At 47.8% G+C, this 26,100-nt stretch overlaps 1 protein-coding gene across 7 annotated transcripts in view; it reads right to left on the reverse strand.

The window, feature by feature from the left end:
- The window catches only part of SLC14A1 (solute carrier family 14 member 1 (Kidd blood group)), a 54,027-nt gene extending 28,309 nt beyond the window's left edge, over window positions 1–25,718 (reverse strand). Inside the window, exons 1-4 of one of the 7 annotated variants that reach the window (XM_058692224.1) lie at window positions 25,568–25,718; window positions 25,087–25,218; window positions 4,175–4,238; window positions 1,836–2,000 (exon numbers count right to left, since the gene is read on the reverse strand). In XM_058692224.1, the coding sequence (XP_058548207.1) occupies window positions 1,836–1,982 (147 nt within the window). In that variant the 5' untranslated portion in view covers window positions 1,983–2,000; window positions 4,175–4,238; window positions 25,087–25,218; window positions 25,568–25,718. Of the gene's footprint in view, window positions 1–1,835; window positions 2,001–4,174; window positions 4,802–4,912; window positions 5,068–12,815; window positions 13,034–25,086; window positions 25,219–25,567 lie in introns of those variants that run through there. The other 6 variants (XM_058692227.1, XM_058692226.1, XM_058692222.1 and 3 more) reach the window with 6 other exon arrangements.
- Window positions 25,719–26,100: the final 382 nt, after the last annotated feature.

Here is a 26,100-nt window from a genome sequence, read left to right on the forward strand (position 1 = left end):
AGGAAAATATCAAAACTCTCAGATCCCAGAAGGCACAAGTGGAATGTTGAAGCCACAGGCATATAAGACATGTAATACCCCAAATCTATGCAGATAAACCAGCTCATCTTCTCCCTGTGGCCAGGGTGTGCATAAGGGGTTCTCATGGCTATTTTTGACCCCATCACTGTTGCATTTACCCTAGCCAACAAACACCTATCAAAAGATAATAAAGTTACGCCTTTTCAAAATTTTTATTTTTTGCAATCCTGTCTAGTTTTGGCTTCTGTTAATTCCAGTACAGAAATCAATGTGGGTCACTGATTTTTTTTATTGAGTAACCATTACACTTCAATTCCATTCTTTCACTGCCCAACTAACTGCTCCACTTTTAAACAATGGCCAGCCATTAATCATTTCGCAAAACAGAAGCTATTTATGCAACGAATTCTAGAGCAAGCTCATTTCGTCTTGGCAAAATAGTGTTAGACACCAGCATTTGTGAGATTTCCAATGAACCTTGGCATTAAGAAATTCTTAAATTGAAAATTGCTGGAGGAGGTCAGGAATCAAAACTTTGCCTATATGGAGCTCAGCTGGCCCCAGAGTTAAACATGGAAAACTATTTAAATTCTAAGCAATTATGAAAAATTATCTTTTATTTTATAATCTAAGTGATAGCTATCATTTATTTTCATATATCTTCCTCTTTAAATCTTATAACTGACCGTATTGCTCAGTAAGTAACTTCCTCAGCTCTAGTGACCCACGTGCAAAGCTAGACCGATCTGTGAGAGGCATCAGGATTCATCCCAGGCAACATCAAGGACCTCAGACACAATTGCTTCGAGTTTCTGTAATTGAGGAAGTCAGTTTCTACAGAGGCAGCACTGAATGAAAACATTACAAGTTTTCCATCAACTACAGGAACAATTAAACATATAGGTTATTCCAGAGTGAACAAATTCATGTTCTTGAAATTTCTGGCGTCTATTTATTTATTTAAAAAACACCACCACCTCAGAGATTTTGGAGATAACAGATGCCAGACTCGATATTCTAACTGGCCAGACGTGATTGAGAACCCGCATGGCCTGAGCTCCCTGTGGAGCCACCCAACGTTAAAGCCTGGGTTATTTTTTGTCTAAATCCACAGCCATAGAAGGCTTATTGTGATTTATGTCTCCAGTACCCACATGTTGGGATGACTTGTTGGGGTACCATGCCCTGGAGACAGGGCTCCTCTCCCGAGTTAAGCAGACAGGTGCTGCTGTGGCCCCCCCACCCCTCCCCGGAAACCATGCATTCTAAGCTACTAAACACTTCCAGAACCCCTTGAATCGTGACAACTTGCTCCAGAACTCAGGCACGAGCGCTGGTCATGAGAAACCAGTAACTTCGAGGTTGTAGTTCACCTTAGAATTCTATCACGCTTGACTATTTGTAGGTCTTGGGGGGAACTTTAATAATTCCAATCGGGAAGAGAATGCAGCAGGGAACCTCTACTGATACTCAGATTTCTTAAATCTAAGTAGGTCATGAAATTGAACTAAAAAGACAAGAAAATGAAAGGAAGAAGCTCTAATTAAGTAGAAGCAGGGTAAGATTAAACCCCAGACTACTTTGTTTCCTCGCTTTTCCACTGTTACCAAAACTCATTAGTCAGCATCTAACCCAAGATGAGCACCATGTGACTTCTCGGCCATGACTCTTGTGTATGCCACTGAGCTGAAGCCACACCACTCAGCAGAGCATGAGGACCCCACTTCCCAGGCTGTGTTCAGAAAAGACACACCAGAGTGTGGAGGGCAGGCCCCCACGTTCCTGGAGACGGAGGCTGCAAAGAGGGATCCTACCTGTTCCGGCGGCCCACGCTCCTGGGCCAAGCTGTGCCAGGAGGAGCCTCCGCGTGAAGCCTCACCAACCTTAAGTCCAAAAGTGTCTTTCCAAAGAGGACCACAAGGGGCATCACCAGAGCCGCCAACCAAAGACTGTCCATTCATCCTTCCTTTCTCTCCATACTTGACAGAGGGCAAAAAGACGTGAATCAGAAGGATGAGGACGTGAAATGCAGGGTGGTAGGAGGCAGGAGGTGCCCAGTGGGTTTCTGGGGAGCAGAGCTGTGGCCCCAGATGGAGACTGCCAGCAGAGAAGGCACACTTCTCCATCAACAAGAAGAAACAATGAGCTGACTACAGACATGGAATGTTCACTTTACTTTGTTTAAAATAAAAGGAAAAAATGATGTCAAACCACCCTGCACAGAGACCACTGCACAGACTTTGTTCTGCTGTGTTTCTCTGCTAGCGGGAGGTTGGTAGATCTGAAGCCTGTCTAGAGGGAGGCGTGGGCTTTAGGCTGGGACATGCTTCAGGCAAACTGTTAGGGCTCCATCTTGGGGACCAATGCCAATGTAACAATTTCCCTCAGCCTTGTTCTTTACAAACAGGAGAAGAAGGCATGGGGGTGGGCTCTATTTTCTGTAGTAAGATATGAGCCACACTTTTAATGCACAGCAAGAGCCCTGTCTCAGAGACTGCTAAGTGGCATTTTTTTTTCTTGTATCAAAATGAGATTTGTTAAATATTGGATATCATCTTGTTAATAACTCTTTAGTTGAATTCAACAAGCGTGGCAACTCTTCCTAAGTTTTATTTATTTATTTATTTTTAAAAGTTTATTTTATTTATTTTGAGAGAGAGAGCGGGGGAGGGTCAGAGAAAGGGACAGAGAGAGAATCCTAAGCAGGCTCTGCACTAACAGTGCAGAGCCTGATGCGGGGCTCAAACTCACGAACTATGAGATCATGACCTGGTCTGAAGTTGGACACTTAACCGACTGAGCCACCCAGGTGCCCCTCTAAGTTTTATTTTAAAAAAGAAAACTTCCATTCCATTCAGGGATATCATTCTTCCTTCAGAAGTTCCAGAAAAGTTGCCTGTGTGTGGTAGATTTTTTCACCTTTATTTTAATTTTTACTTTCCTCTACCAGCTTGCTTTGAAAAAGCCACACTTGTGAAAAATGTTACTGATATGTCTTAGAAAAAATTGTGTGTGTAGGGGTTTATCCGTGGTTAAACTATCTGGTTAGTTAAGTACCAAACAGAAGTGTCTGTGGGTTGCATTATGCATTTTTTTGTTTGATAAAGAACGACATTATGAAAAACCAATGGCAGGGCTCTCATCTTACCTGTGGTTTAAAAAGAAGGAGAGAAGAAAATAGAAGAGACAAGCAGGGACTGTCACATTCCCTCAGTGTCGGTGTTTACCCCCCTGGCCCCTGTATGGCTCCTGCCTGTCCCGTCACCCAAATCACACACATCTAAGAGGACAATATCCTTGAGCTCAACATCAGTATTTTCTTAGAGCCACGAGAGAAAAATATGAGAGCTGGGTGAGGTCGTAAGGAGCACGTAGTTCGAGCCTTCATTTTATAGAAGAGAAAACTGAGGTTCAGAGTGGGGACCATCAGAGTTTACTCGGCAGAGTCAGCCTCGTGCAATACGGAAGCTGTGGTGGTTTTTTGTCTTCCTGGAGCCAGGCACAGTAATGCCACCCTAGAGTCTATTCAAGTCAACAAACAGTGAAGGAGCCCCTCTTCAAAGAGGAGGTCTGCAGAGTGCTTAGGGATGCAGCGCACACAGGCTGCGTTCATGGCCACCTTGAAATAACCCTGGGGTGGGGGTGGGGGCCAACAACAACCAAGGGCCCAGCCACCCCCATTCTCACCCCACGCCCTTGCTGGAAACAGTGACTCTCCTGACAAACAGACATGACCCTGTACCTCAAAGAGAGCCTCGTTCTTTTCTATCACTGACACATCCTCACAACATCTGAGGAATATTCTGGAAGCTGCACCTGTTGAGCTTTCCAGCGGGAGTCAGAAAGCGCTTGTCATAACCCAAATCACCAGTGAAATGAAGCAGTACTTACTCCAATACAAGACAATATCAGGATTTCAATTCAACCAACACTCCTTATTTTAGTCTATGAAATAAAACTCATTCTGTTGCCAGGGTATATTAGAAATCTGTGCAATTGGAGAGACCCGAAAGTCTTTAATTTTCTATGGCTCAAGTATCACTTTAAAAAAAAAACAATGCAAAATTTTGGGTACAGACATAGAAGAAAACATTTAAACATTCATGCTCTATCACAAAGAGAACGAAAGCATTGACACTTATTTGGTACTTACAATAATCCTGATTTTAGGTAGCTTTTGGTCTGAAGTGGTAGGAGGTGCTCGGTGTTCTTTAAAGCTGTTATCAGAAACAAAGAAAATGCTGTCAGGTATTCTTGTCTCCTGAGGAAAACACTTCTGTCCTCAGAAGGCACCACTCCTAGAAGCCTTGAGGTCTGAATTCCACACCAGAAAATGCAGCAGCAAAGAAGCTGTGAGATCTATGGTTGCAGTGTGGCCACTGGGTTCTCCGATGGGCCAGCACACTCCCGTCAGCATGACGGCACAGGCAGAGAGGTGCACGGAGCCAAAGTTGGGAAGGGCCGTTCCTAGCACCCCACTTTTTTTTGGGTCAAAATGATAGGTTTCCAACTTCACTCAGTTATTTCAAGAACACGCTCGAAACTCCTATAGAGCATTGATGAACCCAGAGTCATTCGGCAGGTGCAGTGGACTGCTTGCCCAAACCCCGCTTGCACATGGAACTCAGGTGCTCCTTCTACCCTGCTTTGGAAACCATGAGCAAAGACAGTGCTTCCAGGCTTCCAGGAAGAAGCCCACAGCCTCGGTGAGTTGCTTTCTAGACTGCCAGGACTCGGACTTGGCTGCTTCTACTCAGTTGCAACCATCTGAGATGTATTTCTTCATTAAAGAGAAGAAAAGGGCGAAAAGCAACAATTAGGAGTAAGAAGACGAACCGGCAGCAAGGAGCAGTTGGAAGTGAATAGAAACGAGGAGGAGGAGGGTACTCACACTCCACGGGCTTCCTGGTGGCAGAAGGCACTGGCTGATAGAGCCCTGCTGGGCTCCACTGAGAGGGAGGTGCTCAGGAGGAGATAGCACTGGGAGGAGGCACCTAACAGTTTTATACTCAAACTGGCTCTGCACACCCCCCCCCCCCCCCCGCCCCTGCACTTGGCTTTCTCCTCCCACTTCGAGCCCCAGGGCCAAAGCATTGCGGAGGACCAGTCCCCTGTCTTGTACCTGATGTCTCTCTCTCTCTCTCCCTCCCTCCCCCCCCCACCTCTCTGCTGTTTCTCTCCCTCCTCCTCCCTCCCTCTCTCTCTTCCTCTCTCTCACTGTCTCTCTGCTGATGTTTCTCTCTCTTCCCTTCCCTCCCTCGCTCCCTCCCTCCCTTCCTCCCTGTCCCTCTCTGTCTCTCTCTGCTGATGTTTCTCTCTGTGTGTGTCTCTCCTCTGTCTGTCTCTTGTTTCTCTCTCTCTGTGTCTCCCTCTCTGTCTCTCTCTGCTGATGTTTCTCTTTCTCTCTCTGCTGATGTCTCTCTCTCTCTCTGTCTCCCCCTCTGGCCTTGATTTGGTGCCATCTCTGTGCGGTGCTCCAAGATCCGTGCCCAGGGATAATCCTGCAACTTCGTCTTTTCCCTCTTGCTTTAGCTCCTGCCCTCACCCTGAAATATTTCGGGGAATGTTTGTAACTAAAAAAGATCAACATAGTGTCCCTGAAAACTAGAAACTGAGGGTCAGGTTGCTATACTGTAGGCTCCTGTGCTACGTGACTGCTCCCGGTGGAATTTTCTCTTAGACACCACGCAGCTTCTGCACAGGTGTAGGAATCCAGCAAAGTCCCGAGGGGTGTGGTGTGAGGGTGGGGAGGGCAAGGGGCATGCAATTCATTTTCTGGAAACCAACATGCCCTTTTCCCCAGTTAGGAGGAACCAAAAATAAAAGTTCCCTGGAATGTCCTTTTTTCCAGGTGCGGATCCCAGGACAAACTCTGCTGCCTTTTAATAGTCAGGATGCAAACATTCCATAGCAGAGGAATCTAAAATTCAAGTGAAAAATCCATTTCTTCCCCCATCCTTCTTAAACTTCAGTTTTTGGGGCTTTCTCTGTTATGGCAGGAATCTAACTAACTCAGGTGCACTTCATGGAGCACGGAATTAAAAACAAAAACAAAAACAAAAAACCAGACAACCCCTGGAAAGCCCTGCAGATGTCATGATGTTTCTGTCTTCTGGGCCTCTGGCCTCCTGTTGGAGCTGAAGGGCTTGTCAGAGGTCCTGGAGGCAGCTGCGACTCTCTGGCTCCTCCCACTGGACACCCACGAAACCACAGGTCTCCCTTTGTGGGCAGCCCCCACTCCTACCTGCTACAGCTCAGGGTGTGTGTGTGTGTGTATGTGTGTGTGCGTGCCTGTGTGTGTGTGCTCATGCCTCTGTGTGTGTGTGTGTGTGTGTGTGTGTGTGTCTGAGGTCTAGGAGGAGACCAGAGGTCCAGGTTCATGATTACAGTTCTGAGCTTCAGGGAAATCTGCCTCCAACATTTTGTCGTAGGAAAATAAGTAGAAAAATAAGCTCCTGGGTTACCCTGAAAGGGAAAAATGAATGTCAAGAGGACAGTCAGAGGGCCTGGAATGGGAATGAAAGGAATCACACTAGTTTCTAGAAGTTCCTCGTGCAAATGGAACATAAATCCTTCCCTCACAGTAATAATAACGATCGTGGTAAGAGGTAAGAGTGGTGGGAGTGGTTGAGAATCACTCCGTGTGCTGGGCACTGTGCTAATAACTTCATTCTAATTCCCATCAGCCATTTAAACATTGTAAGAGTCTGGGGCGCCTGGGTGGCTCAGTTGGTTGAGCATCAGACTTCGGCTCAGGTCTTACATCTCATGGTTCATGAGTTTGAGCCCCACATCAGGCTTGTTGGGCTTGCTGCTGTCAGCACAGACCCTGCTTCGAAGATCCTCGTTAACCCTCTCTTTTTGCCCCTCTCCCGCACGTGCTCTCTCTCTCTCTCTCAAAAATAAACATTAGGGGCACCTGGGTGGCTCAGTTGGTTGGTTAAGCATCTGACACATCCAACTTCAGCTCGGGCCATGATCTCGCAGTATGTGAGTTTGAGCCCCACATTGGGCTCTGCAGACAGCTCAGAGCCTGGAGTCTGCTTCAGATTCTGTCTCCCTCTTTCTCTGCCCCTTCCCTACTTGTACGCTCTCTCTCTCTCTCTCTCTCAAAAATAAATAAACATTTTAAAAAATTGCAAAAAACCCCATGAGTTAAATGCCATTATCCCCATTTTGCAGATGAGGAAACAGAGGCTCACAGGGTTTAAATAACTCATCCAAAGTCTAACACCAAAGTTTGTACTTTGATGTACTTCAGCACCATCCAATATTTCCAACTGCTGCCCATGCTTTGCTTTTTACTAATTCACTGATTAACTTCGTGAACGTGGCCATCAACACATCGATCCTAATCCTGAAGCCGCCTCCACACGGCACCCATGCAGCCTTCTGCCTCAGTGGCCTTGGTCAGAATTGAGTCCCAAATCTTCTTGGTAGGACCACCTTCCTCATCCCTCCCCATCCTCTTCCCCACTTCCTGTAAAGTCACACCTAAAGTACCGCTTGCAAAATGCAGCCTTGCTATGTGGTGTGTACAACAGGCAGTGTGCCCATGTGGGCTTCTGGGTCAGGCGGACCTGAGTTTGAATCCTCGCTTTGTCAGTTCCTAGATGTTTTACCTTAGATACGTGCGCACCCCTTTATGAAACTGAGATTCCTCACTAAAAAGGTCGTGATGGGTTTTGGCAAGGATAATTGGTAAAGCTCTGCGCCTGACCCGTGGAGGTGTTGCCATTCCAACGCCTCCCTGTCTCCATAGAGGTTGGGTTGTCCTTGAGCTTTCCCGAAAGGTCCCTCCTCCCAGCTTGGACACGGGGAAAATCTTCCCGGCTGTGACACCAGAAGGGGCAGAGTTATGAGCGTGGAGACCGCTGTTCAGCAACAACTCGGGGATAGGTGGCTGGCTGACGAGGCTCCCTGAGTTTTTGTCCTGCAAGATCCCAAGGCGCAAGTGTCTACTGTCACCCAGGAGCTTTGCAGAGAACCCCCTGAGCAGGAGAGCAGGGGGACGATTGGGCACCCAGTGGGTGCAAACCTGGGTTCTTAGGTGCTTTTCAACCCTCGTTGCAGAATTTGATGCCTTTTTCTCAGTTCTTTCTCCAGCATCTCTTGCTATCACTTACGGCATATCTTTGGCTGAGTGTTTAAGCCCAGACATTGCTTTTCTTTTCTCACCTGCCCTGAGTCCCCCCGCCAGTTCCCCTTGTGTGTGCCCCTCTCCTCCACCGGCTCTCTGAACCCATCTGCCAGCCCTCGGTCTGGCTCTATCACAACCGAATGTATGCAGAGTTTTCCCTCCTCTGAATGTCTCCATAGAATTTCTGCCCCTAGAAAGTTCTCTCTCTCCTCTCCCCACTTGCTCTGCCCAAACCCTCACACCCCACTTTCTTTCTTCCTCTATTTGGATTTCGTAGCAGACTCCTGTCCATGCCACACTCCTGGGAACCAAAAGCAATTTATGTCCCTACTCCTCACTAGACAGGCAACCATACCCCCTGGCCCCGCAACAGCTCTGGCATTGTCCTTTATTTTGTAAAAAATGTATCTTATGCTGCACCATCCCACCTGGACTGGAAGATACTAGACAACAAGGTTGGGATCTAAGAGTCGTCTTTGTTCCCAACAGATCTCTCTCCAGAAAGGTTTTGAGAAAGTTCATAAAATATATGTGAGAAGAGGAAGGAACTAGATGAAAAAAATGGTGAAGAGGAGAACAAATTTACGGATAATGACATGATTTCAGTGTTTCCTACGTCTTGCATTTGTAGGTGTTTCTAAATACATGTTGTTTGACCCAGAAATTATCCCAACACCACCTGGTCTGGACTGCTGTTTGCTCTGGGTTTACCTATAGACACTTAAACTTTACAAATGACTTCAGCACAGCACAGCTGGAGTGCCCGCGCTCGGGAAGTGTGGCCGGCCGTGAGTGTCTTTTGCATCCTGAGCAGCAGGTTCTAAATGGCAGAGGGAGCATGGGAGAAACTTATTCTCAAGTCGTTTCTTATCCCCCCTGCCCCCCCCCCACCCCAGAGAAGCAGGACCAGCAAATCCAGGACACAGTGTTCCTCTGCAGTGTGTTCCGAGCCCACAACGTTGTCGTTTGGTAAACAGTCAGACAAAAAGCACCAGATGAGAGCCCAAACTCACACTGACCCTGAACGTCATTTGGGGGGCACCCTTTGTGACAGGCGTTCCCTAGATGTAGAGCCAAGAGGCAAGCTGGCGCATAGTGTCGCGTCTCTCTCACTGCCTGTCCTTGCCAGGGGAGCGTGGGGTTGGGTAGAAGCAGGAGGCAGTGAGGCGCCTACATTTTTAGCTCTCAGATGCCGTCATGCAATTATTCTGCTCCATTTAAAAGCTCATTGTTTCTCCTGCACACATTAGAATGGCGAGAGAATCTCCATCCCCGCCATGACTTTTATCAGATGCCTTCTTCCCATGCAGCACCTTCTTTCCAGATTTTAGCTTAAACTCAGGTCACATTAAGGTCCGTCACGTAGATCTCTTATCTCCACAGCCAGTGTCTAAGGATGAGCAGGTTGTGCACTGCACAAATGCACCACGTCTAAAGTGGTACCACTAACATCCTAGACATTTATGTATTCATTGCAACAAAACTGTTGCAGAGGGTATTAAAGTGTCTTGAGGAAAGGGTGTCAGGATGCCTTTGCACGAAGGGGCCATGTCAGCTAGCAACGGTCCTGCTGGTGTTTTGTTTCTCCAGGATTGAAAAAAAATCCCAATGAAAGACAATAGGAAAGGGGGTAGGAGTAGAATCTTTGCAATTTCTTGAGTAGACTGAGGAAGGGATTGAAGTGTTGGGGAAAATGAGGGCTGGGGAGTGGCATGGCCCTGTTTCCCTAACTCTCTCTTGAGACTAATTTAAAGCTCATTCAATTGTTTCCTCACCATTAAAGATATTGTGATATTGGCTCCAAGCTTGGGGAGTCGAGCTTTATTTTATAATTGGGCCCGGAAGAGAAAGTGGGATGACCTGGCACCACCATTGCCCACGGGGCTCTCTGGGTCAAGGGCTACAGGCTCTTGCCAAAGACATCAGCCACCAGAGTCTGAGTGGGACGGGTGAGGTCACTTCCAGAATCGGGATTACTCACTGGAGAGCATCACAGAGAGACCTGGCAGGAATGTCGCCAAGAAACTGCAAGGGATGGTGTGGACGTGTTAGGTGAGGCTGCCCTCTGGAGCTCAGGAGGTGGCAGCTGGCTCGGGCTCCTCACGCTTGTCCCAACTGGAGGCTTGCTGAGTGCTGGCTGCACAGTTTTGTGGTTTTCAGAAATGCACACTATTACCATCCTTTCCCTCATACCAACTGGCAGCCGAGAGCTAGAGAGGGATGCAGAATCTTTTGGCTCTCACCCGTCTTTCTGTTCTCCTCGCCTCTTCTTTCCCCACTGTTGGCATCTGCCAAGTTGGGGTGGGGGCCAAAGGCAGAGAGTCTGGACCTTGAGAGCAAACTAACCAGCTCCGCCACCTGTCTGCCAACCAGCTCAAAGGCGGACCATACTGCATTTTCAGTTGAGCTGATTAGTTGAGCTATTATGCTTTAACTGGCCACAGATTCACATCAGAGCCTTAGCAATCCTCAACTCGAAGCCTTAACTCAAACCTTAGCAATTCTTGGCTTAAGAAACGCAGTTGTGCAGGCATACCACGACAGACACAGGGGAGAATTCCCGTGCAAGTCTGACACAGCACCTTGTTCTTAGAGAATGAAGTTAATTCCATGTTTCATTCAAAACCAAAATTAAACCCAGTGGAGAAGGCATTATATGTTTTTTGGTGCAATATCTCTTGTTAAAACTTAAAAAAAATCACCTAAGCATTATAATGCCATTGTTCTCTGTGCATAGCTATTTGAAAATAAAAAATTTCAATTTCTTATTTAAAACAAGATGTAAAAATGGCAATAGACTAGAAGAAGAGTTCACAATTAATCACAAACTCTTGTTTTTAAAGAAAGCATGGCAATTCTCAACACTATTGTAATCCTTAGTTGGAAAAACACCCCAATGATGTTGTTTCCAAGTGGAAGAAGCCAGGTTAGGACTCAGCTTCTTGGAACCTTGGCCAATGTGACAAAGTGGGCCAGGGGAGCCTGGATGGTTGTGGAAAAGTTCATCCTCTTTGCAGAAAAACACCTGAGATAGAACTCAGGCAATGTCATCTTTGAAGATGAAGGTCTGTGGGTTCATAATTAAAGCCACACAAAATATTAATGATGGATGAATTAAACACTGTTGAATTAGGGGAAAAAAATCCAGTCAGAAATTTAAACAAACATACTGATAAGTGATGAGCAAAACAACATCCCCATGTGGACTCTTAATATTCGACGTCACTCGGAGTTTTGACTCCTCTTGACTCATACTTTTGCGGAATCTGGGGTTTACAGACTCTCAGAGAGGGATCCAACTGCCGTGTAATGCTGACCACCAATTTCTCAATAGCTTCTCATCCCCAAAACTTTAAAGGGCAAAACTAGTTTTAAATTAATATCTATTACAGACTTGTAATAAGTCTGTAAAGGTGTAAATCTGGAAGTTGTAAAAAGTTACCCAAAGGCAGCTTTGGGGGCAGGTGGAGGACCCAGAGTTTTGCTTGGTTTAGAATCTGAGATTTCCATGTGAAGGGTTGGTGGGAAGTCTCAGTCCTTCGTCTTGATGATGGCAAGAGATGATGTGCCAAGTGTCTTAGAAAAGCTTTAAACTTTTTTTTTTTGCTTCAAACAGATTGCTCCATTTTTTCCTCCACTTGGTGCATTTCATCCTATTATTAAAAAAACAATTCCAATCCTAAAAATAAAATCCCAACACAAGGTTTCCTAATGGACTAGTCCCTTTTGTGATGGTAGCTTTATACTAGGTGAAAGCTTTTCTCCCATCATTATCCCTTCCCTTAATCCCAGTATGAGTCCCCACTTGTCTGCTCAATTTGGGTTTCAGATTTCCTTGTCCATGGGACCCACCCCATCTTCCTTATTCCATCCATTCACTCATCTATCCATTGTCTAGCATATGCTAGGATGACTTAGAGATAAGTCAAGGACTTCGGTTTGGTGAGTTTTTCTTTCTGAATTTTCGCCTCAGGTACTAAAATTATAGTACTTTAGCATCGGCTGACATTTTCTGCTCTTTTCTACGTAGTTTTCCCTGGCAAGCACCTCCATCCTATATCCTCTCTGGTCTTGCTTCACCCTAATATATCATTTTGTGTCTAGCTGGATTCTTGGAAGGAGTCCTGGAGTAGGAATTGAGAGGTACTAGTTCTGATGAGAATGGACTTCAACCATAAGCTTCTCAAATTGTCTCACTTATTAGAAGGGGAGCGGGACTAGCTCAGTGACTCTCTCCCTTATCTGCACATTGGAATTGCTGAGGAGCTTGACAAAACACTGATAGTAGAGTCTGATGTCATTGGTTTGGGATATGGGAGCTTTAAAAGTCTTCTTGATGATTCTAACATGCCAGCAAGTTTGAGAACCACTGGACTGAATTGAATCCTACTTCCTTACCCTGTAAAACAAGGACATGTGTCATAGTGAGATGGCTTGGAGTTTGGAGTTCGACAGATCAGATTCTAATTCCAGCCAGCTATCCCACCCTGGGGAAGATTATTTCACGTTTCCAAGCCTTAATTCCATTATGAAATTTATGGAGATCAACAATACCTACCTTGCCAAATCCTAAGATTAAGCAAGATCATGGCACACGAAAGACACTTAGGGAAAGGTAATCTTTATCTTCACTTGCATCTAAAACAGTTCTTACCTCTGACTTCCTTATTTCTGCCAGTGGTGTCATCACGGCCTCAGTTCTTGGGCTCAACAAGTGCTTGCTGAGTGAGTAATGGATGGTGGATCTGACCCTCCTCACTTACGAATAAGTGGGGAAGGTTTAATTTCATTCACTCTTACCAATGTTCTCAAGTCTTTAAAGTGTCCGCAGACCAGCAGCCTCAACATCCCTGGGAACTTTTTTAGAAGTGAAGAATCTCAGCCCCACTCAGCCTGCTGGAATCAGAATCTGCATTTTAACCAGGTCCCCAGGGGACTTGCATGCACATTAAAGTTTTGGAAGCACCCTCTCAAACATCCCTGTCCTTGAGACTCGGTGAAAAGGGATGGATTCAAACCCCCCCCCCCCCCCCCCCCCCCCCCCGAGCGGCGACCGTTTACGAATTCCAACGTCTTGGTTGGAGACGCCATGGAGAGCCCAAGTGAGTCATTGTGCCGGTCCAGCTGGCAGCATGGAGCATGCTGTCACAGGCTGGGCCACGCCGCTGGAAGGCAGCATTCCAGGAGAAGCTTCATCATCCCATTAGACTCCATCAGGCCACTCCATCAAGCCTCACCCTCTGCCTGGTGTCGATTGCTTCACATGGGCTTGGTGAGTGCCTTGAGGCCCGCAGTCACCGCAGAGAGATTATCACAGGTCACGAGAGGGGGAAGCTTGCACGCACAGGGGCAGGTTCCTCCTGCCTGGGGAGCCCAGTAGCGGCACCTGTGGTCCGGCCAGAGGCCATTGCATCCTGCCCACCCACAGGACGAACACCCCCACACTGCCAGAGCAGCACCCACCCCCCAGGGCTCAGGATCTTCCCCCAGCTGTTTCCTTGGGGGCCCCACCACTTGGTTCTCCATCTGGGATTCCTTGGCTTTTTTACCCTGGGGGTCCTGCAGTAATTCCCCCACCCCACCCTGGTATACAACTGCTTTGGCTGAAAGGCAAAAACACCCGTGTGGAACTGTACTTTTTATAGCCTACCCTACCCAGTAGACATGTTGAATACACTTTACAAACTATACCTGCCTTCCCGTTTGCTATCCCTCCTATGCGGGGGCAGGGGCAGCTAAATTGTCCCTCACTGGGACTCATTGTCTGAGAGAAGGTGACTCTCAGGCCAGGACTACAGTCATAGCACACATCTCCCAGAGTGTTTCTCTTTCTCTCACAGCATTGACCATTGTCTGTAATTACATAATCATGTGAGCTTTTGCTCCATTGAGTTTGCCCACTAGACTGCAAGCTTCCTGAGGGCAGAGTCTGGGCTATGTTGTTCGCTGCTGTAGCCCCAGTTTTGAGATCAGTGTCTGGGTCATAGAGATCCTCAATAGCTCTTCATTGAGTATATGGATGAATAAATGGGTGAATGAGCCCGTGACCGTGGGGACTTGACGGGCTGGGGTGAGTTCTTGTATGGTACTGAGATAGTTTTGTGTCAAATACAGCCCTCAGAGTGGCATCCTGCATTATGACTGGGACATGTAGTCCAGGGGGGCAGGGCCCCTGCCCTCTGGAACACACATGGATGGCCCTTATTCATTTGCTTCTGCCACAGGTCAACCAGCCATAGGCACCAAGCACCCAGCACTCTAGCTTACAGGTCAGCCTTTCTGGTCAGAGGCTCTGGCTTGACTCTAGGACTGTCTTAAAATCGGGGAGGATTGAGCTCCATCTCCAAGCATGCAGGCTGGCCAGTTCTTGGGTCACTGAGTCATCCTGAGGAGGGGTGAGCAGAAAGGAAGCCTGCACCTTCAGGGTCTCCATGGTGGAGATCGTGATATAAGACAGCCCCAATCCCAGCTATCAACCTGGGCTCACCCTAAACCCAGGAGGCCTGGGCTCTCCAAAGATTGGGGGTGGGGCATGGCTGACTCCTCCTTTCTCTCATCCCAGGTCTGAGGCTGTATACTCATGACGCCTTGCCCATTCGCTGCTCTCCTGCTGACCTCAGACTTAGCATTCTCTCAGGCTGTAGGCCATGCTCTGAGGCACCCCCCTCTCTCTAGTTATCTGCCATTTATTCATCCCCAATTTCCCATCCTACCGTACAAAGGTAAGTCCTCATGACTGTAGTGGATGGCACAAAGTATAAGATAGTTCTCACATCTGGTGCAGCAGTAAGACACAGGAGAGCATTAGTGTCAGGTTCAAGGCTGTATGTGATCACTGGTCATGCTATGAGCAGAAAGGAACTTTTCCTTCAGCACAGAAGGGATGTGTAATATCATTAACCCACAAGAAAGCCCATCATGCAGTCTTCCAGGGAGGGACAAGATGCCTGTCAAGTTTAATCAAGAACTGGCAGCTTTTAGGGCTCTCTTAAATGATACAAGATGATGTGCAATGAAGTGTTAAATTGTGAGCAGACACAGCTTAGAGCTAGGAGACTTTGGATACTATCAGTGGTGTCTGGAGTAGGCAGACGGGGCTTTACTGAAGGTACAGGCCTTATAGGGCTCTTGACATCTGAGCAGCGTTTGGTGAAGGCAGGAAAAGACGGAACAGCCTTTCAGGAAGAAACCTGAGAGTCAGCCGAGAGAAACATGGCATGTTGGTGGGCTGTGAACAGCCTCACGATTGCACGGGAGGGTGCATGCTGTGGGTCACAGGTCCAGCCCCCACTCGGGTCCCCAAGGAAGGCAGTGCTCCATCTGTGCAAGGTATCCAGACTGATGGTGTCCTCTGACATGGGCTTCCCCCGATAGGATACACTAGCCAGGCATTGAATCCCTTCCGAAGGACTCCACATCAGAAGAAGGACAGATGAGAAAAATGCTACGTTATAGAAGAAAAGATGGGCCTATGAACCTCTCTGGCCATCTCAAATAGCAAAATTATGCTCTAAGCTCTAAAGATGGGCGATATGAACTAGAGTATATTGGGGTCCCTTGTGTAAAGAATTTAAGTGATAACTATAAGTGACTGTAAGCAAACAAAACACATAGTTTTATTTGCCTTTTTAAAATTTGGGAGAAGTAAGAAAAATCTGATTTCTGTTTCCTCTGCGTTTATTTCTGTGATTCTCTGTAATGACAGGAGGTTTCGAAAACTTTCTACAGATCAGAAAGCTCCTTAAATGTGGTGGCTGCTTGAGAGCTTCTGCTGGTGAGGACGTTTCTCTCACCAAGAAGCAGTTTTAAAAGCAGAGCTGACTTGGAATTTCTATCTGTTGCCCCTCTTCTCCCCATCCGGCTAATACCCCCAATTCTGCCTGCTTTCAGATCAAAGCTACCAGCAAGTAAGAAATGATAGCTGTCACCTTAAGAAAGTCACAAAAATATCTGCCAAGTCATTAGGATTAAAAAAAAAATTCTTTATAACTTGGGGCTTCTTTGGAAACAGGGCTGTTGGACCAGGCTCTCTAAGCCTCTGCCAGCCCTAACCCTCTCCAGCTGGGGGGTTTCTTACAGAACTGCTAACAAGGAAGACATTTTTCCTGCCAGAGAAGCTGACATCACAGACTTACAGGGAGAGGGACTGAGGCATTGGAATTCACCATATGAGAGTTGTAGAGGTGGCGTTGAGGCCTGAGGGAAAGATGGGGTCAACTTGTTCATTGACTAGGTTTGCAGACAGTGTCCAAAGCCAGACAAATGAAGAGATGTAGCTCTAATGTAATAGGAGACGAGGAGCCATTGAAGGTGTGTGGAAAGAACAGCGTGATGATTAAAGCCACATTTAGGGAGGATCGGCCGGGAGTGCTTCATGGAGCCTGAAGGCCCAAGCTAGGGAGGCTGGCGGGAGTTCACAGGGCCTGAACCTGAAGCAGGGCAGGGTCAATGGGAAAAGGCTGCACATATGAGATAGTCTGGAAGGCAGAAGGGACACAGATAGGCACGGGGTGAAGGTTGAATCAATCAAAAATGGCGTCCAGTGTTGGCAAGGATGTGGAGCAGCCAGAACTCACATCCGCTGCTGGAAGAAATGTACCTATAACTGCTTTAGGGAACTGCCTGGCGGTCTCTGCTAGAGCAGGCATCTGCACTGCCCAGCAATTCCTTCCCAGCAACATGCACAGACAAAAGACGTGCATCCATCACACCAAAAGACACGCACCACAAAGTTCGGTACAGCACGGCTCGTAACAGCCCCAGATAGGAACTAGCCCGACGGTTCATCAGTGGTAGAGAGGATAAATAATGATCTATTTGTGCCTCAAGAGAATGAGTGCCTGACAACTCCGGGCCATGGTAGGGATTCATCTCACAGCATTGAGCAAAAGAAGCAAAACACAAAAGAATAATAATAGATTGTGTAATTCTATTTACGCAAGGTTTGAAACAGGCTAACCTGAGAGAAATCTGTATGTCAGCCACCACTGGAAGGGGAACAGGAAGGTCTTCTGGGGGCAGATGACGTTCTGTGTCTCGATCAGCATGCTGGTTACCGGGGTGTGTTAGTTTGTGAAAATCCACCAAGCTGTATACTAACGATATGTGCACTTCAAGGGAAGTCTATTACTCTTGTTTTATTAATGTTTATTATTTATTTTGAGAGATTGAGAGAGAGAGAATTCCAAGCAGGTCTTATGTTTTCAGCACAGAGCCTGATGCAGGGCTCAATCCCACAAACTGTGAGATCATTACCTGAGCCAAAGTTGAGAGTCAGACGCTTAACTGACTGAGCCACCCAGATGCCCCAATAAGTCTATTGCTCTTTAATAACAATTTTGAAATGACAATCTGAGGTAGAATAAAGGCAGGTAAGGTCCATTTTGTGGCAGGGAGCTTGAGATGTCTAGACAGGTCGGTGGAAATGCCCAGGATGCAGTTGGAGATGGAAGACTGGTCTGGGCAAGAGTGCAGGTCTGGAGACACTGAACTTGGGGCTTGTTTACCCAGAGGTGATGGGGAAGATGAGAGCCTAGTGGCTATTGGGGGCTGTTGGAACCAGCATCAGGCCCCGTGAGAAGGCGCAGGGAGGGTGAGGAGTGAGCAGAGCCGTTCATCAGAAGTCACTCAGCACAGGAGTGCCTGGGTGGCTCAGTCGGTTAAGCGTCCGACTTCAGCCAGGTCACGATCTCGCGGTCCGTGAGTTCGAGCCCCACGTCAGGCTCTGGGCTGATGGCTCAGAGCCTGGAGCCTGCTTCTGATTCTGTGTCTCCCTCTCTCTCTGCCCCTCCCCCATTCATGTTCTGTCTCTCTCTGTCTCAAAAATAAATAAATGTTAAAAAAGAATAAAAAAAAAAAACCAAGAAGCCACTCAGCACTTCACTGTGCTGGGACCCGCTGCTTGGCTCTGTCCTTTGGGACTTCTACTTTTCTGGGGTGGAGGGCGGATGCTTCTTCATCCCTGCAGGTGGCATCACCTTTTAAAAGGTGAGGAAACAGAGGGGTGGTGAGGCGAACTGTTCAGGGCTGGTGGGCAGTAGAGCAGGAGCCAGCCACGCCATCCACCTCCAAGGCACGTGGTACCTTTGACACTGTGGCTGCCATTAGCACAGGGCATCAAGCCGCCTGGGCAGGTGGACAAGCCCCACAGAAGACCCTTGAAGGTCAGCCTGAGGGCGTAGTAGGCGACGTGCTGCCCGGCACTCCTCCCTGGAACACAGGGGCCTCTCGAGAGAAGAGGAATGTGCTGGAATACGGGCACACACAGAACAGCCACCCAGGCTCGTTGTCCCACTTGTGGGCTGCTGGGCCTGTGCTTTTCCCGTAAGCACGTTAGGTCAGAAGGTCAGGGTACCATTCTAACCCCTGTGTGATGCTGGGGGCCAAGGCAATATGTCGATAACAGAGCCAGTACACTTCCTCTAATGGAAAATACCAGGGCAGTGGGGACTACCAAACATGCCAACGGGAAACATCAAGACAGCTGCAGAAATGCAGAAGAAAAATGTATATTAAGACATTACACACACACACACACACCAAGGTCCCCACCACAGACTCTTAACCATACACGGAAGGGCAGGAGGGGCAAAGTAGCTGGTTGGGGCAAGCTGAAGTCCCTTCACTAAGGCTCCTCTACCTATTTTCAGGACACCCCTCTGAAATGGGGTGCTCCTCCACCCCTCTGCCCACCAGCTCTGTGATGTGGGGTGCTCCTCCGCCCGCCCCTCCATCCTTAACTCTCATTGCTCCTCAGTGGGATGTCACATGGGTGTGTCCATTCCCCCAGGGTGGAAGTGCCCAGGACAAGTGGTCCTCATTCCCACCTCAGTGCCTTTCCCTATGCTATTACTTCTAGAAAGATGTTCTCAGGAGTCAGATGGATCGAAATCCTGGTTCTGGGGCTTCTGAGCATGATAGATTGAAGATTTGGGACAAGTCCTGTTAGCTCTCCTCAGCTCCCTCTTCTTTCAGATAGGATGACACTCTCAATGGTCTCCTTGGGGGGTGGTATATGGGAAGTCCCTGGCAGAGATGGGCACAGAGTTGGTAGGTGACCAACAGCAGCTGCTCACGACCTCACTTCCATTAACTTATCCTGGAATGTCCTTATAGTCAACGTGAGCTTGTTCTTCAAACGTCATTAGTGGTTTCACTCAATTAGATGATGTACCTGCTGCCCCTGATCCTGGGTCAGCTCTAAAGCTCAGGAATGCCCACTGTGGGGTGCAGGTTAGCTGAGGGCCTGGGTGTTGCTCTGGAAAGGGACACAGTGCCTCCAGATCCTCAGAGTGGCTTCCTTGGGGGCGTCTGGCTTCTGTACCTTCTAAAATATCTTGGAAAAGCAAGTATCTGCTTGCATATTTGAAATTTGATGGGTCATTTTTGAAATTATGAGTTTAAATAGAAATGCACTTTTAAATACAATTGTTGAGGGGCTTCTGGAGGCTGCTAACATTCTGTTTCTTGATCACATGAGTATGTTCACTTATCAGAAATTCGTTTACAAAGTATTCACTTATGATTGTCTCACTTTTCTGGATATATATTAAAAATAGATTTGTTGTAGGGGCACCTGGGTGGCTCAGTCGGTTGAGCATCTGACTTTGACTCAGGTCATGATCTCACAGTTCATGGGTTTGAGCCCCACATTGGGCTCTGTGCTGACACCACTTAGCCTGCTTGGGATTCTCTGTCTCCCTCTCTCTCTGCCCCTCCCCCTCTCATGCTCTCTCTCAAAAATAAAGAAAACATAAAAAAAAATATTTGTTGTAGGCTTTCTGAGCTCTGCCACTTGACCTCATAGCAGGCATCCCAGACTGAAATGGAGTGACTGCTGGCTTGGCATGAGGGCATTGAGTCAGAGCCTAAGATCTGTGGAGGGGTCAATTTTAAGGCCACCTCTGGTGGGCAAAGAGATCCCATTAGCCTGTTTGTTACAAAGCAGATAAAAAATGTCGGAATTGAGGTACCATGGAAATGTTGAGGAAGGAAACTTAACTTTGCCTTAAGAATAAAAGAACTCCTCTCAAAAGATGCCAGTGACACTTGGACTGGGTATTGAAGACTGAACAGGAATATTTCTGGTTGGAAAAGGGAAGAAAACGATGATGAGAGTAGTATGAACAAAGACAGAGTAAAATAAGGCGCATTGTGTCTGAGGCTCAGGAAGTATCCTGATGCGGAAGAGCTTAGTGAGTATGTGTGTATGCGTGTATGCGTGTGTATGTGTGTGTGTGTGTATGTGTGTGTGGCTGGTAAGAAATGAGGCTAAAGATGTAAGGACACCCTCTAAGGCCTGTGAAGCACTTTCTCAGAACTGTCTGGAGAGCTGGGGGGCAGAGGCTGACAGGTACCTGGGACCAAGATGGCTCTTCTCTTTTCCTCCTTTCTTTTCCCCAGCTTCACTGCCCACCGGTTTAGTCAAAACAAAACTTAGATTTGTTCATTATGAAATTAATTATAAATAATAATAAAATAAGTACTTTTATAAGCATTTTATAAAATTCATTTTTCTGTCACTTACACACCTACAAAAACTTAACGGGTTTTAGCAAATAACAATTTCTCTAAAACACAATCACAGTGTACCTAAGTCTAAGGTCAAGTTCCTGAACCCATCCTTTCGAGAAGTCCTAGCTCATGAGGGTCTCTGAAGTGGGGTGTATCCACTGAACATCAAGTTCTAGCATTCACGCGGGCTGGGGAGAGGGCAGGCCACACACACCTACCTCATTGCAGAGATGATCCAAAATTTCAGAACTGAATATTCCTTATTTGGCTCTATTAAGTTCATGCTCCTAAAGCATAATAAAGTTAAGAAATACACGTTTTGGCCACTCAAGCTTCTGGTTTCCTAGCAGTGCAAATCACTGCCTGTGGTAGAACAGTAGTAGCCAGGAGCTGATGGAGGAGCATTACCGCAGTTATCTCCTTTCACTGTTGAAAGCAGAGCAATAGCCAAGTTCGTATTTTTCCTTGTTAGGAGGAGAAACTTGGGCTCAGAGGCATTAGACAAACTCTCCAGGACTCTCAAGTAATAAGTGCCTTTTGCTTTTTAGCAGTCGTGCACCCTCCTGTGGCCTGACATCCTTTGGAGAACCGGTAGGTGAGGGACGGCCTGAGATTGGGAGACCATCCTGAGTGGAGAGCCTGCCTTGGAAGGGGAGGGCGGCTTGGCTTTGGAGATGCTCTGGTGCCCTCTGGTGAGAATCTGGAGGTATCACAGGGCAAGGAGTACTTCGTGTGTTGAAGTTCAGTGATCATACCCACACATGGGATGAGTCAGCGTGAGAAAGGGCACAGAGGTGGGCAGCAAAGCTGGGGAAGAGAAAGGAAGACGAGACAGGAAGAGCCATCTTAGTCTTAGGTGCCTGTCAACCTCTGCCCCCCATCTCTCCCCAGACAGCTTGTCTCTCTCCTTTAATCCAAGGATGAGCAGTGGTTCTCAAGCCTTGGTGTGAACAAGAATCACAAGAGCTGGGAAGGCAGCATCTGGGCTCCAGCTGCAGAGTTCTGATTACTAGGTCTGAAGGGGCCACAGTGATCTGCATTTTTAAACTCCATTCAGGTGATTCTATGCAGGTGGTTCTTGGACCACCTCGATTTTCAAAAAACCTTACAGTTTAATATTAATATTAATCTTAAAAGTAGATTAAAGTTTATCTAGGGCTGGAGGGCTTGGGGAGAAATGGAGAGTGATTGCTAATTGGTACAGGGTTTCTTTGGGGTCAATGACGATGTTCTAAAATTGATGGTGGTGATGTTTGCACAATTCCATGGAACTGCATACTTAAGTGGATGAATTGTCTGATAAAATGTGAATTTCATCTCAACAAAAGTGTTATAGAAAAATTCTTATAAATTCCTTCCACCATAGAAGCCATGGGAAAATCACAAGAATTGGGTATGAAAAGAAATCTTTATTTTTAAATTGCACCTTCCCACTAAAAGAAGAACTATTAGCTGCCCGAGCTGAAACGGTGGTAAGGACTTACAGTTTTTGAAAATATATTCTTGGAGAAAAGACAGGTGAAAAGTTCTCCTTGGACTAAGTCTATTAACATGCCCAGTACCATTTAAGGCAGCTTAGCTGACACTATTAACAGTATTTCACCTTACAGTTTCCAAAACGTGTAAACATGTGTTTACAGTAACCTCTGAGGCAGGCAAGCCAGGGATTATAATCTCCATTTTACTGGTGAGAAAACAGGTTCAAGACAGGAAATATCTTGCTCAGGGCCACGATTAGGAAGAAAAGGGACATGGGCTTGAGGTTTTTGGATTCCATGTCTGTTTACACTACTGTGGCTTCTTTCCATTGTCAATAACTGTCCTCTACCCCGAGAGGTCTCCGTGCACTTTATGATGGTCAAAAGCTGAGTCTCCTTTGTTTACTTTCCTTGGCCAGAAGACCATAGCCAGGCTGATTGCTGTCATTGGTCCCTTGTCTGTCTTGCCCACCCTTAACAAACTAACATCTCCAAATGATCTCTGTCTTCAAGTCCCGCTCCTGCTCTAGAGCCTTCAAAGGCAGTCATGGGGGCTTGGGTGTGAATTGCAGCTGTGAGATTTACCAACTGGGTATCTGTGAAGATGCCACTTAATGTATTATATCTCTGGGCATTTGACCTGTAAAATGGGAATGAGATGTTCAACCAGACAGGACTTACAAGATGTAGCTGAGTTGTTACATAAAGTGCGGGGCTTAAGGCTGCGTCCATCCCACCCAGTTCTACTGGCTGACATTGCATCGCATCCAAGGGATTCTGCTTGCTCGCCAGGTTGTAGCAACCTCTTCCCCTTCCAAAAGATGTTTCAAGCACACAAGGGTCTGCATCACACAGCTTGGCAGCTGGTTAACTTCCAATGAGTTTTCTGGTGTCACCTTCTAAATGAAGGTGGATTATCAGTGGATTACAGAATAAGGGTCAGAAAACGCTGGGGTTCTATTTTAAAAATCTAGACTTACTGAATCAAAATCTCTTGGGGGTGAAAAAAAATCTTTTATGGTAGACAAACCTTAAATCTGCATTTCCCATAAGCATACCCCCCAACCTACCTCCTCCCCCCATTCTTACATACACAACAGCTGGTGCCCAGTGAGCTAAATTCTAAGCAGGTAGAGACCAGGAGGGTTCCAGGGTCTTTGTTCCTACCACATCACTGAGCACACTTTTACGTACCTAACAGGTACTTATGTCGGTACTCGTGTGATTGAAAAGTAGGTACCATGCTGAGCTGAAGAGTTCTCAAGCCCACCTGCAGCAGAAGCATCTGGAAGGCTTGTTCATATGGTCCGGCCATGCCCACCCTCAGAGTCTCTGAGTCAGTAGGTCTGGTGGCACCTGAGAATCTGCATTTCTACCAAGTTTCCCCAATGATGCAGTGCTGCTTATCTGGGGACCACACAATGTCACCATAAAATTTGGCTGGGAGATCAGAAGCATCAGCATCACTCGGGCACTTGCAAATTTCAGCAGCTCAGACCCACCTGCGACTTACTGACACACAGCTGGCATTTACCTAAGACCCTCAGGAGATCTGGGTGCACATTCAAGTGCAGGAGGGGTCACGGTGTAGTTCCTTTGGACCTCTTGACAAACCTAGAAGGCAGCTTCCACTATTACTCCCATTTCGTAGGTGAGGAGATGGAGGCTGGCAGAGAGATGGCTCGATGCAGAGTCACGCAGCGGACATGGCCAGCAGCAGGGCTGGGACTGGAATCGGCTCTGCAGACACCCAGCCCTCACCCTTAACACTCAGACACTGTTTCCCTCTCCCCACGGAAGCCCTCCCAGCGCCTTCCTTCCTTCAGATAACAGTCCTATGAGCCCAAACAAGCGAATCAAGCTGCAAGGAAACCCTGCGCCCAGCCATGTACTTGAACCCAAGACTATGTTGTGTCCACATAATTATGAGATGAGGTCCCGGGCCTCAGAATTTGCCGCCTCGTTGAGGAAGTATGAGTATGAACTCATCCCGATGAAACTAGCAACAGCAGACTCCATAAAATTAGGTGTTAAGTCCCATGGTCAATCTCACATTTGATATTAAAATTATAGCTTGCTTAAAGAGTATGGAGGCTACTAAGAAATTTATGCCAGATCACGTCACTGGGTGTCTTCCTGGCTTGTTCCAGACCCTGCACCGTGGAGCCTGGGTATGCTGGGGCTTCAGAATGGCAGATGCCACCTCTCTCTGGGTTTCCCTCTTCCCTTGGGTACGTGCCTTCTCTTTGTGAGGTCCCTTTGTGTATATGGAGCTCATGTTGCTGTCTTCTGCTGTCACAGGGGAGGGAGGAATTAGAAAAGCAGAGGAGGAGCTTTGATGCTGTTGCCATGGGAGAGAGAGCGCCAGTCTCCAGCAAGAGTCCAGTGCAGAGCCAGCTACATAATCCACAGGGTCCAGTGCAAAAAGTATTAAGATTTTTGAGATAGCGATAGAATAGCATTAAACCAGATGTGAGGCCCATGTATGTAACTGCATGGCTCCCAGAAGGCTAGCCCTGGTCCAGGGGGCTGGAAACAGGACAGACAGTACATCACTTTAACTTGCAAATAACCTGCCTGTCAGGGGACCAGGTGGTCTGTGGAGGCGAGGGAAGGAGGCAGGACCAGAGGATAGGAGATAGTGCGGGGGGCGGGGGGGGGGGGGGCGGAGTGCTGTGTATAGTTAGGTTTGCTCCAGGGCAACTGTATCTGCCACTCTCTGCCTGCACCCAGGGGAGAGGCTGAGGCCCAAGGATGGATGCGTCCCCACCCCTCTCCACAAGGGGCTCAGTCTGTTCCTGTTGAGGTCCTGGAGCCAAGGCCAAGGAGCCAAGGTGGGGACCCAGGAGAATGGGAAGCCGGCAGCCCAGGAATTGCACTGGGTCCTTCTGCCCCGGCCCCGGGGTTCCCCTTCCTTCCCCACCAGGTCCTCACCTCAGTCTTGGTTCCTGTGTTCTCTGTGGAGCTCTGCACCCGGGCTGCTGGAAACTAGCTGCGGGTCAATGTCTCTCTCCGTTCAGCAATCAGACGGGCCGAATGTAATCCTTTGTGGGGCCAGGAGCACAGCTGAAATGTGTCCAGCTCCAGAGGTTAAGAATTGCCAACTCTGACCCTGGGGATGGGGACACCTTCTTTTGACAAAATGCTGCCTGGGGTTCCTCCCATCTAATAAGTCTTCAGAGAAACTTCCCGCTGCAGCTTCCCTGTACTTACTATCCTCAAGGGCGCTGGCTTGCCGCCCAGCACTGGTGGCCCCGAGCGTCCCTCTCTACCTCCACTGCAGGGGCGTCTGTCCTTGGCTGCACCCTTCGGGGAGCTTTGAAAACTACTCCTGCCTGTCCCCCCACCCCAACATCCTGTTGGAGCCGGTCTGGCCACCAGGATTTTTAAATTCTCTGCTGCCCCGTTTGCTCACCTCCACCCACATGACCCTCGTCGCCGCAGCTGCTCAGGCCACACTACAGGTGACACTTGCTCTCCAGCGGTGGATCCTCCTGACTCAGACTGACTCCTTGAGAAGCAAGTGCTGGGGAAAGGAGTGGGAACTATCTCTGTCTCTGTCCCATTCTGGCCCCACCTCCCGAGGGGAGGAGCCTCAGACCTCCACCCAAAAGTGCCTGTTGTTTGCCTGCTTCCTGTTGTGGGACCACCTGGCCGCCCAGCACCTGCTCTCCCATATTTCTTTGTGTTCTGCTTTTTCTCCATCTTCTTTATCTCTTGCTTCAAATGTCTCCCTGGCTTCGGCTTTCTGCATGCAGGTCTCCAGGGAGCGCCTTTTCTATCCTGCCACCTCCTCACCTGTTTGTCCACCTGCGGCAGCAGCTGCTGCCAGCCCTACCTTCCAACCCCTCCCACTTTCTATCCCCGCCCTGGGTGGGGGGGGGCAGCCCTGGACCCCATGCCCATACCTGGTCACACAGCACACCTGCACGCTCACACAGCACACTT

This window comes from Neofelis nebulosa, chromosome 11 (genome assembly GCF_028018385.1).
Source record: "Neofelis nebulosa isolate mNeoNeb1 chromosome 11, mNeoNeb1.pri, whole genome shotgun sequence".
In the NCBI taxonomy this organism is placed as follows: Eukaryota; Metazoa; Chordata; class Mammalia; order Carnivora; family Felidae; genus Neofelis; species Neofelis nebulosa.